Here is a 16,289-nt window from a genome sequence, read left to right as displayed (position 1 = left end):
ATTCCATCTATATGCCAGGATTTCACTGCTTACAATAAATAAATGACTTAATCATCTGCATACAGACAACTCAAAGCTTCCACTCAAACAACCTGAACTGATGATGCAAGCATGCATTAGGTGCAGAAATAGAAAGATTTCTAAAAAAGCATGGACCATCGCAAATAAATGCAGCGTTTGAAATTAATGATACATTATGACAAGACAGCTGTTGCTCTGCAGACATCTTACGTACAAACTCTAAAATAGATTATGTTGTTCCGATGTCACCCTCTGCGACACAAATGTTAGTTTAAGGCATTTTTGGAGAAGATAAAGAGAAGACGAGGAATGATCTCTGTTTTTTGCATCCAAAGTTGAAAAGATGGATGGATTGACAGACTAACAGATGCTGATGGACAGATGAATAGATACCCAAGCCCAGGAATGGACAGGCATATGGATGGATGAACAAATTGGTGGATATAAGGGCAGAAAGATTGACAAATGGGTGGATGGAGAGAAAAAAAAGAGGAAAATCACACATCACTGAATGGATGGAGGAATACACGGACAGACAGACTGTTTGAGAAAATCCAACCTGTTGTAGCCCAGTATAATTTCTGTCTTCCTGGTCAATTGTAATTAACTACATCATATCCAAATTCTTGGTTTAGCCTGGCTTTTGGTTTGGTACTGGTTTATCTAGAAGTTTTTTTTTACTATCAAGCATCTATGATGGACTATTAGTGCCACACTAAGAGAGATATATCAAGAATAAAGTCATAATGTAAGGGCTACAAGATTAAAATCAGAATATTATGAGAGTAAATTTATAACATTATGAATATAATGCAATAATATTATGTGAATAATGTGGTTGCTTTTTTTTTTAGCTAAAGGACACATTTCCAATCCAAACTATAAAACCAATGTTTGTTAATTTTTTTTTGGCTGTTAGCAGAGGGTTAAACTTCCAGCTCAGTGGTTCAGTCAGAGGAGAGGTTGAAGTGTTATTGTTTTCCTGCTACTGTTGGAAGATGTGCAACAATTCAGACAAATTAACCTGGGTCAATTTGTTTGGCCTTTGACACAAATTAGAAATTTAGATCTAAATCAATTTAATACTTTTTCAGATTGTGTAGTAACCTTGTAATACATATAACAAAGATCAGCTGATTCCATACATGCTCATATTTAATATAGGGAAAAGATATAGGGATTTTTAAGCCATTCTAGCTTAGTTTTGGAATACAAAGTTAAATAAATAAAGATAATGCCGGTTAAAAGCAAGGTATTTTCTTAAAAATATATGACTGTCGTTATGAAAAATTGAGCATCTGAGCAGAAAATCTGAGTTTTTCCCCAAATAAAGAATAAATGAAAAAAAAATGTTCACATAAAATACATGACTGTATAAAATAACACGTTGTTCATTGTCTGTCCTTCTCTTTACATGTCGATATAGACAGTAGAAAAACACACTGGTACATTTTATCTCAATGAAGACATAGTCTTCCAATAACCATACATGCCAGGACCTGTCAGAGAAACATGTACAACCAAACTGTCTCTGCAACGTTTCTTCCGAGCCAGATTTCGTTTGATAACCTGTTCAAAAATAGGAAAAAACACATATTTACCATATTTCAGTCGGTAGAATCACCGTATCCCGACTTCTGATAAACTTTTAACCGCAGCAGCACCGGCAGATCCGGACATAATAATCAGAGAAGTCGGACTGGATCCCCCGGTTCGTAGTCCACGGAACTAAATGTTGACATGTTTGGAGCAACAGATGCCATCACGGCAACGGCCGTCGCTCCTGCTGGGAACCGAAACGTCCCTTCTCTCCGCCTGGCCGCCGCGGTTATCCACCTCAGCGCTGCTAGTAGGAGAGGCGCAGTGTATTTAGGCCCCGCCCACCGCTGCAGCCTGGAGGGAGGGGCAGCGGGACGTATCGAGCACACATTAATTTATTGTTACATATGCCGCAAAAAAATCAAATTACCGCCATAAAATTACAGAAGAGGATTAAGGCCACTGAAAAAAATAAAAAAAAGTCAACTGATTTTTAAATATTATTTCAGTTTAATATGGGAAAAAGTCAGAATTTTGACTTTAATCTCATAATTTTGACTTTAAACTCAGAATTCACACTTTAATCTCAGAATTCTGAATTTTTCCTCAAAATTTGTCTTTTTTTCTGACTTTTTACTCAGAATTCTGACTTTTTACTCGGAATTCTGATTTTTTTACTCTGAATTCTGACTTCACTCTCAGAATTTTGACTTTAATCACAGAAATCTGACTTTATTGTCAGAATTCTGACTGTTTTATCAGAATTCTGACTTTAATCTCAGAATTTTGGATCTTAATGTGTATGGGCACCATGAAGGAAGAGATATGGGAGCATTCAGCTTCACTGACAAAGATGTGAGTTGTTTGCGAGGGCCAGTAACACATTGGTGCAAAATTGAAATTAGGCGACTTTTACATGCTCGAGGGGTCCCTGGTGATGCTATTTCATTAATGGAGCAGAAGGTGATTAAAACAAGAGAGCTAGTCTCTAAAACAGACATGGCTACAGCTTGATGCTAACATGTGTGTTAGCTTTCAAAATTCTGAAATTAAAGTCAGAATTCTGAGATTAAAGTCAAAATTCTGACTTTTTTCCCATATTAAACTGAAATAAAATTTAAAAATCAGTTAACTTTTTTTTCAGTGGCCCTAATCCTCTTCCATATAAAATTGAGATACAAATAAAATAAGTTTTGAAAATTGATTTCCCTCGGGAGAAGAGGTCATTTATTTTCCAGAGACGTTCTTTTAAATCCATAAAAAACACAAAATACACGACAAAATAAAGCTAGAGGCAAGATGTACATGTATAACTCATTCTAATGAGCATGAATAGAAAACTTACAGAGTTCAATTTCCTTCCATATTAAGATAAATATGAATCTATAGCTTATTTATTTCTATAACAACATCAATTTTTAAAGAAATAGATGACCAGGAAAGCTTCTTAAATGGTTTTATATTTTATTTATTAGTAATATGGACAAAATTAGTAAATAAAAGGGAAATATTAATTTAAATAAACATACATGAACATGATAAATTTTGTATATCAACAAAAATTTAAGAGAAAATATAAAGTTAAATAATATTTCCTGAGTGGAGACATGCATTTTCTATGTTTTACAAAAATAATTAGAGAGCAGACGTGAATTTCACACCTAATCAGTCAAAAATAATTTTGTTAATTATTAACCTTTAGCTAATGAGAATTGTGTTTTTGTGTCAGAGAAAAGAAAAACGGTTAGAAAATTGTAATCTTGAAACTGCAGGTGCACCTCTGGCTAATCCAGTTTACTTTAAAACAAGTATTATCACCCCATGTATATGTTCTTACAGGAGCATATAAATTCAGCTATAACTAATAGATGTATGCATGAGAAGCCTGCTGAAAATCTAATTAAATACCCACGATCATTTATCAGCATTTGGACATAAAGAAACAAATTCAGCTACTACCCTGATTCAATGACTGTTAATACTAATAATGGTTTAGTATAGGGTTGAGTGCGCACACAATCATTAAAAGATTGATACTATCTAAATTCTAGAGTAATAAAGGTTGAAATTGGCTGTTGACCTTATATAAAACAAAAAAGTCAAAAATGTTTTCCAAACTATAAACATATAAGATGGATTCTGCACTGGGGATTAATCTGCAAACATTACTTTTACTTGTTACTTTTGCTTTTACCAAAACCTCTTAATTGTCGCTGTATATTGTGAGCTGAAAGTCTCTTGCACCTTCAAAAAGGTGAAGAAAAGCATCTAAACATCATGATGCTACCTCTACCATGCTTGACAGTTAGAATGGTCTGCTCAGTGTGATGTTCCGCCTAACAAAGGGTTTTAGAAGCAGCGGAAAAAGCTCAGTTTTGGTCAAAAGCATGATACAGTCACAGCCCAGTAGTTAAATATAAAATTCAATAAACATAATACATCTTTTTCCTGCAGTATGTTTTCAAAACTAAGCATTCTTGTCCTTTCTTATCAAATGTTTGCCTTTTGTTGTCGATTTTTAAGACCAAATCCAAAGATAATACCCAGAAGTTTTTTGCTGTGATGTAATAAATTTGTTAAAAGCTCAATTAAAAGTTTGTAAACTATTAAAATGTACCATAAATAATCAGATGAGTTGAAAACAATGGAAATGACCCTACTTTGAGTTTAAAATCCCAGCTTTGACAAATACATACCCCTTAAGGTATAAATATTTAAAGTTTATTATTTTTTAAAGGCTGTACTGCTTTAAAGATGCCAGAAGTTGGACTCTGATTAGTTATGTTGACTGTCCTTCTTTAATAGTTTATCTGTTACAGAATATAACTGATTTGCATTCAGTGCATAAGCAGGTCATGAAAACAGTTTGTTTTCAACCAGATTAGAAAGAAAAAACATCAACATGACACCATTTTTTATTTGTTTTCACTGAAATGATGGTTAAATTACTCCACAAAGATCTGGGGTTTAAGTCATGAATAATTTAGCGCCAGCAGCGCTCCTCTGACCCCAGTGATAAAGACACCAATTAGTCTAGATGGGTAGTGGGCCTGTCATAGGATCTGAGCAGGCTGATAGTTTACTGTCCAAACAAGCATAAAAAATTAATCTTCACAGGAAAACCTCTGATGGCTATTCTGCTTTGACCTGCCCTCCAATAATAAAAAAAAACACTCGTTATAATTGCTTTCTCTGACTCATCCGTCATTCTCTGTCACTTTTCTTGAATTTTGTTCTGTATTTGTACTCAGACTCTGAAGCCCCCTTTCAAAGAACAGTGGGTGAGTCAGCTGCCTGTTAATCTTCGACACGAGAGTGCACGTTGACAGGTTACGTGCTCCGAGACCCGGTGAATCAGCCTGCAGGCCACAGACCAGCACCTGGTGCTGAGGCGGCCGGGGGGAAAACTGAATCTGATCCCAGCTGAGTCAGTCCATGTTATTTCTGTGAGCGCCTGGGTGCGTCTTAAGACAGTCATTTGCATGGTTTCGGGATGATTCCAAAGTAGATCTCTTGGCTGCGATGAGTATTATCACCTTATTCCCTCTCAGCCCATTTGTTCCGGGGATTGGTGTATAAAATATAAAAAGAAACAGGTAGAGTGCTGGGAGTTAATTGCTGCATTTAATTATGTGCAGATTGGAGCACTCGTACTTTCAAATTGATTTGGCTCAGAGAAATCATTGGATGTGGGCTCCCAGGAAACAACTTTAGCCTAAGTGCCATGAAGAGTGGCTCTATAATGGGGCTCTGCAACGCTGCGTGACACATTTTAGGAAGCAGAAGAGGAAAACAATTTCCAGAGAGCTTTTTCTGCACCTGCTTTTATTCAGTAGAAGCATATTTTTAAAAATGGCCACAATTTTTATCCAAATCTTCATATTGAAAGAAACCTATTGGCTCCATCCATCCATTTTCTAACACACTTAATCCCAAGTGGGGTTGCGAGGGGTTTTGGTGCCTTTCTCCAGCTGTCAATGGGTGACAGGCGGGGTACACCCTGGACAGGTCGCTCATTATTTCAATAAAAAAATCAGACACACACAATTCTTTAAAAACGCAAAATAACAGTTATGAAAACATGCAGGTGGCGCAGTGGTCAGCGCGCACGACCCATGTATGGAGGCCTTAGTCCTCGACATGGGGGACCCGGGTTCAAACCTATCTTGTACCCCCTTTCCTGTCAGCCTACTGTCAAAAACCAGCTACTACTGCCGAGCCAAAATCTATCCCCTTACACCTTTATTTTATGCAATGCCAAGCTAGAAAAACCATCAGAAATGATGTTAGAGAAGCAATTATAGCTGCTTATTAATTTAGAGTGTCTTTTAGTGGCATTTCAAACAATTTGAAGTTTATGTTTTTGCTTTAATAAATGTTTTTCAAATCCTCTCCACTGTTAATTGTTCAAGAAATTACAAATTAAGATAAGATTAAGCTGCATTCCTGACTCTACAGGCCGTAGCAGGTATCTTAAATGTTAAATTTAATGATAAATATGGTTAATCTGAAATCTCTCCTTTTTCCATGTGACCATTCTTTATTTTTTTTCCCTCATCCCTGTATATATCTGAATGCACTCTATATACTTTATGCACCTTTTCTTCCTTTTTGCACCTCCTGTTTGTTTGTTTATTAGAGCCGATGTCACAAATTTCTATATTATTCTATTCTATTCTGACGATTCTCCATGAACAAGGATGCAAAATTTAGATATACAAATATGCCCCTTAATAGACCATAAGATTTGTGGGGCAGGTTGCAAATGACAAAACCACAATGCACAAGTTAAATGTAATTGAGCAATGCATCATCCCCTTATTCCAGCTGATGGAAGTATGATTATTTAACCGAAACAGCGTCACCACAGGACAAAAAGAGAACCAAGCTGTATCAGTGTCATATGCGTTGGTAAACATCCAGAGCTCAACTTGATAGAAGTAGTGTGGAGAAATAAAGGAGGTGTGCATACCCTGACTGTCTGGAAACCTGAGGCATCATTGTAATGAATGCAGAAATTAATATAGAAATGGTGTACTTAGTTATTCCAATTTCTAAAATACTATTATGCAATTTAAAAAAAATATTTTCCAGTTATCCCAAGCTTATGTTTTAAAGTCAAAAGGGCATTTTTATGTTGACTTTGAATGTTAGGAATTTACAACCACAAATGAATCTTAAATCTCACATGTGCGTCAAAGGATCAGGCACTTGCGTGTATTTGTGAATTCCACATCGCGTATCACATAACACTATTGTTCTCTCTCCCCATCCACCATGTTTGTCTTCTTTATGGACTTCCTGACTCACTTCCTACTGAGATTCCTAGAAAGGACGTCCATTTTAACCCCGAAACCACCAGAGACGACTGGAACATGAGTCCATAAGCACCCTTGGGGATCAGGATGTTGTAATATGTTTGAAAAAAACGGAGACATTAATTACCTGGCATCAATACTGCCTATATAATCAGCACTGTGAAGAAGATGATTTCCTCTCCTGGGACATTTAGATGCTACTGTGTTTTATTAGGTGTGACTGAGGATCATTAGAAGAAAGAGGAAATTATTATTCTTTATTAGATCTTGTACTATAGAGGGGATGTTTTCTGCTTCTCTAATAGTTTTTTTAGAAGGGGTTTCAAATCATGGATGCAAAATAACAGGAATTTCATGCTGCAGAAGCTGATAAGATAAAACACCAAACTGCAAAATTTCTCAGCAGCAGATTAGATTGAAGGTAAATTAAATCTAGTTGTTAAACACTGAATGAACCATTTCACTGTTACTAAATGTGATCTTACAATACCTTAGTAGGGAGTTTAAATGAGATCAGCTTAAATGATGAAACTCCGTGCAACACAATGTGGTCCCTGTGTTACAAGGAGCATCTATGCCGACTTTGGCACTTAGCCTTAAGTGATTTACTATTATGTGCTTTTGGATTGTATAATTCCAAGTACCTTGTGACACTAATACCATTTTACAGGTTTAATTATAATTAAGGGGTAGAGCATGAGATGAGGCAGGAATCAAAAGGATAAAATTCCTCTGATACTTTGCAGGACAGAGGGTGCTGCTTGTGAGTAGATAAGATTAAAAAGAAGTACCCAAAGTAAAAGTGAGGAATGGATGGAGGAGACTAGGTGAAGATAGGTAAGTTTGTTGAAAAATTATGGAAATAGGGAGTCCTAAGACCTGAGATGAGATAAATTTGAGTACAGGAAACTAAGAGTAGAGCTAATTGACTCAAATAAAGGATTAAAAAAGGCTGATAAAGACAATTTTGACTGATGAGAGTAGAAATAAAATGTTATTCTAGAGCCTGAATCTGAGTCTAAGGCTGAGGAAATTGCAAAGATGAGGATGGGTAGCATCAAAATAGGTTGTAAACTAAAATGGAGGCTGAATAAAAAACATGCATAAGATAAAGATGAGATGGATGAAAAGGAAAGGGTTTTTTAGGGTAATGAGTGGGGTGAAGAAAAGATCTAGTATGACCAAGAAGAAAAGAGGTAGAGACACAAAAATCATTATAAAGATGATGGGATAAAAATGATAGAAGAGAAAGATGGGGAGGAGAAGTTCAGGAGCAGAACATTGATAAAATGACTAAACTTGGATCCCAGAAGAGTCTGAAATTATTCAGAAAAAGGATGTAACATTATTTTCCCCATTATCTTTGACCGAACTGACCCTTTTCATCCGTGAATCATCCCTCTGACTTCAGAGCTCACACCACTAGATGGTTAATTAATTCCCTCGATGTTAACGTCACTGCTGCTCTGCTACGTCAGTGCCGATGTCAGTTCCCATTGCTTTGGGTTTTACAACTAACTCTGCGTGAATAACAGGTAAAGACCACAGTGAGAACCGAAACATTAATACAAAGTTGCTCTTATCCAGACAGGAAGGGAAACTCTACAATGCTGGCTGCGTTCAGACATGACCAGAAAATACGACTTCCTGATCATATTTATCTTTAAAAGCTCTAAGGGATTTTTTTTTAATTCATTGAGCTTTTATAGAAATCAGCTGCAATGTTTTTGTAATGTTGAATTCTGCGACTGCTGTGGGGATGTTGATATCCTGCAGAGGCAAGCAGCAGCATAATCAAACCCTCTGCTGGGTGGATCCGTTCGCATAACTCCTCTTTAATTCCTGGTGTCAAACAGGGTAAAGGCAGATTTGACTCATGTTCAGTCAGAATCAAATGAGAGGAGAGACGTCAGGACGCAAAACTGCTCCAAGGAATTGCATTAGAGAGGTTTGGATTGAATAAAATTAAAATAAATCATCCCTTCTTTCTTAACTGCACCTTCTTTCTAATCCCTGTGCAGTCTGCCATCAAATGACAGACCTCTTATTAAAGCTCCACATTTTATCACAAGTCTGTGCCAGAAATTTAATTTTCTTTCAAGATGTGGATCAGTCTCAGGTGAATTTCTCTTCCTGTCCCTATTGCTGTGTAGATTTTATCTTTCAACCAATATCTTCTCCCATTTCCTATCTCATGATATTTCATTTTATATTAAACTAGACTCTAAAAATACATAATCTGTGCTCTAATACCACAAGGTTTCTCCAAATAGAAAGTGTCTCTCATTGTAGAAAATGTTGATTTTTCAGATTCTGAGGGGGTTTATTTTTTTAAAAGTCTCCACAGTGGGGGGAGCTATTTTTCTATTACATCCTTGGGCGGTTAAGGAAGCTTGGGTGACTCATGCTTTTAATGTCAAACTGTGCACACGAGGGTCGAGGGCAGGTCAACTTTTCACAGCGTTCGCTGGCTTGCTAAAATCAAAGGAGAAATCTTTTTTTAAAGTCTGGAAGAAAAAAAAATAGCAATCAGTAAAAGCCACAAGAAAAGGGAATAAAAGCTTCCTTAAAAAAAAATCTCCAGTACCAAGCATGTGGCCGATAAATGCTGACAAAGTGTACTTTAGGCTACAAAGAAACCCTGAAAACATCAGGATTGGTTTAAAGGAACACTGAAAAAGTGTATTCTGTTATACAAGACCAACAATAAAAGCAAAACACTGCAGTAAATAACAATACAATTCCCTTTAAATCCATCCCTGTGGCGAAACACGGAGGTGGCAGCATCATACTGTGGAGATTATTCTATCAGTAGTGTAAAGGAAGCTGATCAGAGCTAGAGGGGGTATGAGGGGGATGTAATATTGGTTGATCATTGTAGAAAACTTGTTAGAGGCTAAAAAAGACTTGGCAGAGGCAAAGTCTAAATTAACTCTGCAGTTTCTATGGGATTACTTTTCTTCTTTTACAAACCGTTTAGTTCTGTCTAAAGCAGGTACTTCTGCGTGTTAAAAAGTAAATAAAGTTTATTTCTTATCTTTGTAAAGGCTTTATTTTAATTTCATTAAGTATTGCTGAGATGAATAAAATGTCAATATGATGGTTTAATGCATTTCCTTATTTCAGGACAGTCATCCTGGCAGCTGATTGGAGCTAAAACCTCACATTGAGGAACAGTCAGAACTGACCAACTCATGAGTTTAACAGGCTAAGCTGTAGAGTTCATAAAGCTAAAATAAGATCCAAAAAAACTGGATTTATTTGAAGGCAAACAGAATTTCAGTCAGTTTTTCTGAAGACATTTTGACACCTATTTAGGAGTCTTTGTAATAGGTGTTATAATGTCTTCAGAAAAACTGAGTGGAAATCTGTTTGCCTCCAATTCAACCATAATTTTTGGTGCTATGACCCCAATAACTGAGAATTTACACAAGCGCTAAAAGAGGAAACTGTTTAACAGAATAACAAAGCTGTCAGCTTTGTTATTCTGGTTTAAAGGGGACCCAAATGCTGAGACAGAAGCTGAGGGGATTTCTTGCAGATTTAAGGAGTAGTGGCAACAGAAGCATAACAGATAACTGATCAGGGAACACAGGAGCCAGAACAAAGGGGAACACATGGATTAAGAAGGGAATTAAGGAATTAAGAGAATCCAACACTAACTGCAGAGGAGGGGCATAAATACCACACAGAACAAAGAAGGGAAGTAATTAACTGATTGGGAGCAGGTGTGGACAGGAGGATCTAGAAGGGAGCTATGGGAAAGAACACTGACACAAGGGAGTAAACAAGAAATACATAAGAACTCAAATACAACCAGAAAACATTTAGAATGACACCAAATGGAAATGAAACCAATGACCTAGAAAACACAAAAAGACACAAATCAACTGAAAACTCAAAAAGAAAAATTCAACAGAACCAAAAAGTGCAGATACATGAAAAAAAAACAAGTTTGTAGCATCAAAAAAATGTACTTAATAAACATTTCCCTTCTTAAATCTTAGAATCCAAAAACAACATTTCTTTAGGCTACCAGGTTTCCACCTATAACAGAGGGTGAAGATTAGGGAAGCCGCTGAAGTTGCTTCTAAATGATAATCCTGGACATCATGAACCCCAGGCAGAAATAATCTGTGTGACATAGTATCATCAAACACTAAGGGGTCAGCCGTCTGTCTGCATTAAAAACTCCTTCATTAGCTGCAGTAATATAAGAACCACTGTCAGTTGAAGTAAAAGCAATGTGTAGATGTTTAGGATTGCACCTCTAACTGGGTTTGATGCATCATATAGTGGACAAACACTCTCTGATGATCATTTTTTGGATCTCTTTATACTCATCCCTCCCCTCCTCACATCAGCCATAAGATGCAGCCATCCTCCTCCTCCTATTAATCCTTCTAAGCTCTTTTCAGTTTCTACAAAAGCATTTTTTAGGGTTTCTCTTAAGGTTCCCTCCTCTCCAGCCGGGTCTTTTGTTCCAACCAGGCAGGGGAACTAAATCAGCGGTTCACTTGAACGGCGGTGCTGGGGGAAGGGTTATAGGTGACGGCTTTTAAAACAGCTCCAACTGTAAATTTTAGCAAATTTACACTGTGCCAGGGGTGTTCAAACAGCTTCATATGCTGTAAAGCTTTATTATGTTTTTGTAGCTCTATAGGCGCCCTCGATACAGTTGTTATGGAGAACAAAAAATGGGAGCATCAGTTTGTAACAGATGGAGTCTGGAATGGGCTGAGCAAAGACAGCAAGAATAAAAGGGTTATAAATCTGCAGGATTTAAATGGCTTTTTTAAACTTAAAAGCATTAAATGATAGAATTGCTTATACTATAGCACACAAGAGGTTTTGTCATTGATATCTACAGTTTGACATTTGAAGCATTTAGTCTCATTACAACCAAATAATCTAAAGAGTTTTATTGAGTTTTTAGACCAAGTACAAGGTCATGTATATTGGGGACAAAGAAGAAAAATTATTTCTTTTTAATAAATAAAAATCTTTAAGCGTGACTTCAACTCTAACCCGATTAGTGGAATCAATTCCTTCACTTTTTCTATCTAAATTTCACCAATACTACTCTAACAGTAATATAAAACTCATAAGCATAAATAGAACTTCTAAATAACGTTTAAAAAAGTTTTTTAGAATCTAAAGGAAGGGTTTAAATGATTTGGGAAACACAATTTTAAGCAAAAACCTCCATTATGTCACTTAACCTTTAATATTCAGATATTACAAATAAGTATCCGACAATAGAAGAAGAACGTTCTGAATAAACTTTGACTGGGATTCTGAAGATGAACATTTCAACATAAGTAACAAACTATACCCATACAACAGAAAAGGCCTTATAAACCTGCATCAGATGTTGGGTTTGACTTTTATTTTATTTTTATTCTTATTGTAGGTCTAATTTAACCCTCAGAGTGCATTTCAACAATCTTCAAACAATTTATCCAAAGGACACGATGTATAGACATACTGCTAAAAGATTCAGATTTTCAACCATGTTCACCTGTTTATGAGGAAATACTAGGAATCTACAAAGCAGCATCTGTCGCTACACTTATGGCCTCTCATGGAAGATTTTATGTTATTTTCTCAACGATTTATGTGGATTCTTGGTGCTTCAGCTTCCATCTGCACTCAGGCAAGTTCAGTCTCTTACAGACTTCAACTTTCAGTAACAGAAAGCTGTGAAAATTTACTCAAGTAATGAGCTTCTTTTTCTGGAAACACAATCCAGATCATTATTTACACAAGTAGAGATGTGCAAGTAACAAACACCTTTTGGATTTTATTTTGACTGCCTCAGCGGATATCTTGATGTAAGTTTTAAATATGTTAAAGAGTCTTCTCCTTTGTTTAGCAAACAGAACCTGTATAACACAGGAAATACAAATAAAATGCAGACATGGCACCAAAAACAGATGCTTAATGTAAGTCTTACATCTCCAGTGGAGATAATCTTTTTATATTTTTCAAAGCCAATGATATGTTCTAAATTGCATCTCAAAAACAAGTTGCAATATTCTTGCCAAAACCCAATGAGTCTATAAAAAAAAGAAACCACAGAGTTTAAGGTGCTAGCAGCAGTGAAGGTTTATGGAGAACCCATGACAATATGATACTCGTCCCTCATTTATCTGTGTGTGAATGTGTTTGTGAATAGGGGAATTAATGTAATGTAAAGAGACTGAAGCCCCCTACGGTGGCCGGGAGGTGCGAACCAACATTAAAAAAACTAAAACACTTTTCAAGTTCCAAAAAAAATTATCATTTCAGAAAAAACAAATTTACGTTTAAAATAACACTTTTACAAGTTCCAAAACAAATTGTCATTTGAGGAATTAAACTGGAAAGGGTGGGTACTAACTCCGAGGCTGAACCGGTCTGTTCATCGAGAAATGATCAGGAGCACCTTGAAAATGGTCAGATCCGCCTCTTTGGCTGCAATGCGCGCTCCCGACACAGGGGGAACAGACCGGTTCAGCCTCGGAGTTAGTACCCACCATTTTCGGTTGAATTCCTCAAATGATAATTTGTTTTGGAACTTGTAAAAGTGTTTTTTTTAATGTAAATTTGTTTTTTGAAATGATCATTTGTTTTGGAACTTGAAAAAGTGTTTTAGATTTTGTAATGTTGGTTTGCACCTCCCGGCCACCGTAGTCCCCTGACCAGAAAAGATGCAATATCAGAACAACCAATGGCTATTTATTTGAATCTTTGGGCTCAATTTGTCTATTCCTCTTAAGTGCACCAACAGTAACCAACGTGAAAGAACGGTACCTGCATTGTCAAAAAGACAGGTCACTTTTCACATTAAATCATCTATATGAACATGAACTTAATGGTTATTTAGTGTGGAAGAAGCCATCACTTCTACTTTAACATAAAAAGTCAGATTGTTGTTTGCAAAGTCAGGGGTAAAGATCTTATTATATTTGGAGACATGTGCAGGGGTCTCATGACATTAAGGTTAAAGTGCACAGCCATGAGGACCATTGTTACACCGGGAGGAAAAATGGGAAGATGTAAACATAATCACTACTCTGAGATGTAAGAATAGCAGCATCTGTGAAAATATGCTGAAGATTAACAGTCATCCAGGTCATAGTCATTCCAAAAAAGTTAAAAAACAAACCACTGGACCTTGTTTTCCAAGTTTGAAAATATTGAATCTGTGGAAATACTGAAGCAGAATCTCGAGGTGCAAAAAATGTAAATCTTAATAAGTTATTTCTTCTTAAAATAAGTGCATTTATTCTTGGATTGAGGAGGTAAGTGAGACACTTTGCCAATGGAACGAGATAATTTACCTTTAAAATAAGAAAAAAAAATGTATTGTCTTATTTCAAGTGCATTTTATCTAATTATCTTATTTTAAGAGTAAAAATACTCATTCCATTGGCAGGTCCTCTTACTTACCTACTAAAATTAAGGGTAAATACACTTAATTTAAGATATCTTTACTTATTTCTAGATTGTTTTTGCAGTGGGTTAAAGCATGGGCACAACCAGGAATCACCTTAAATGAAACACCATACTGGTTTAAAAAAGAAGGAGACAACAAATGTTTCAGGGAGGCTATTTTAAACCTTGGAATTTTGTCGTATTGAGAATCTGTATGATGATAGAGCAGGAAACAGTGAGACAGGTTAAAATTTCTGAAACCTACCATGATAAGATAAGTTAAGGAGTAACAATGTTCAACACTAGTAATTCTACTAATTACTATTTATTTGAATATAAAGAGAGTTTTAAGAAATCTTTCCCTCATTATTTTTGGCCTGGAGTCTTTATTGACAATAAGAATATTTATTTTAATTTGTGAAAAATGTTGTGCATCTATTTACTGTGTATCTAAACAAATGCTTTTAACTGTACATTAAAACATGTAGCCTGCTCGCACTGCAGCTTTACTGCAATGGGAGGTGATGTGACCCTGTGAAGACCTGAATGCTTTCATAGGAAGCCCGGGGCACCAGACGCTTTTTGAAATAAACATCTAAAGGGTCAGGCTTTGAAAGCATGCGGGGGTTGGTCTGTCCCTTTGCAGGCGCAAGTCACCCCCTCCTTTGATACCAGCAGCTCGTGACATTTCAGCTGCTTTGGCGTCTCTCAGAACATTCTCAGGCCCCAATAGAGAATTTGTTTATTTACGGCATTAAATGGCAAAAGTTGGAACATGGAGGTGTAGAGAACAAGAGGATGAAGGACCTTGAAGACAGAGGGGGTCAGAAATAAAAGTTTACAAGTTGAACAGGCCGGCAGTTCAAAAACCTGAAGTGATGTAACAATGGCAGGATGACTGAAATTCTGCAAAATGCAGTAATGGTGACATCCAATCAATGGTTTTTTTGTGCAACGCCTTTTGTCAAAGTAGGTTAAAATTGCTCTCTTTTTTTCTTATCTAGAATAAGCTAAGAGACAGAAACATGGGCTTTGTGTTCTCCATTTGCTTTTCGTTCGTAGAAAGTCCTGGTCCACTGCCTTTGATCTTTTATGAGCATTTTCTCCTATGGACAGAGCTGTTAACGGTACTGTTGCAAATAACTTTGTTTTCTTTTTGTTTTTCTGTCCTTTGAAAGGACCAATCATTAGTGATTTTGCATTAACTGTACCTTTGTCCACTGATAGAGATACTTCTATTATATTTAATTATTCTATAGATATTTGTTTGCAGACTTTGGTTCTGTGTATGTCATTGTTCTTTACAAACTGTGGAAAACATTGTAAAACATGGTGGCTAATGTAACCTGAAGAGCCCCTGGATCAGTGTTTCTGTGTTGCTTTTGGGTGTGTGCTCTGGGTAGGCTACAAAAGGGAAATGCTGCAACCATAGAAAAAAGAGAACAGAAAAGTAGAAAAGCGCTAACAATACTAAAACCTGCTACAAACACATAAGTTATGCTAACACACAAAGCTAAAACTACTAAAAATAACTGCAATGTAAGAACTGCAAACTAGCTCAAGATAACAGAAGTGCTCCAGATCACCAGGGGGAGAAAATCACTAACTCACAATGAACTAAGCCGTTAGTAACAGCATATATAGGATTTTCAGACAGCTTAAGTGTTGAACATGTCACAGTCTTGGCTCTGTTATGTTTTCTTTTGAGTATTCAGTTTTACTTTGCTCCATGTTTTCTAGTTTTATTGATTTATTTCTTATTTTGTTGTGTTTTCTGGTTATATTTTAGGTTTTCAGGTTTTTATTTGTTGCCCGCTGTCGCCCTCTAGTGTTCTCCTTTTTCCCTGGCTCCTTTCCAGTCTGCTATGTTCACACCTGCTCCCTATCTGCTCGTTAGTCCTCTCTTTGTTCAGGCTCCCATAAATACAATCCTTGTGCAGTTCCTCAGTGCTGGTTCCTTGTCTAACTTCATCCAACTCTGTCTCTATGAGT

General features: G+C 36.4%; 1 protein-coding gene across 2 annotated transcripts in view; it reads right to left on the bottom strand.

The window, feature by feature from the left end:
• Positions 1–16,289, bottom strand: part of tmcc3 (transmembrane and coiled-coil domain family 3) — a 63,941-nt gene that overhangs the window by 39,572 nt on the left and 8,080 nt on the right. Inside the window, exon 1 of one of the 2 annotated variants that reach the window (XM_015376510.1) lies at positions 1,623–1,854. The exons of the other annotated variant lie outside the window; for it this stretch is intronic. Coding sequence (XP_015231996.1) covers positions 1,623–1,625 — 3 coding nt within the window. The 5' untranslated portion in view covers positions 1,626–1,854. Of the gene's footprint in view, positions 1–1,622; positions 1,855–16,289 lie in introns of those variants that run through there. 2 annotated transcript variants of the gene reach the window in all.

Source organism: Cyprinodon variegatus, unplaced genomic scaffold, assembly GCF_000732505.1.
Source record: "Cyprinodon variegatus isolate N-32 unplaced genomic scaffold, C_variegatus-1.0 Scaffold7, whole genome shotgun sequence".
Lineage (NCBI taxonomy): Eukaryota > Metazoa > Chordata > Actinopteri > Cyprinodontiformes > Cyprinodontidae > Cyprinodon > Cyprinodon variegatus.
Note: the sequence above shows the minus strand (reverse complement) of the source record. Positions and strands in the feature narration are given on the sequence as shown.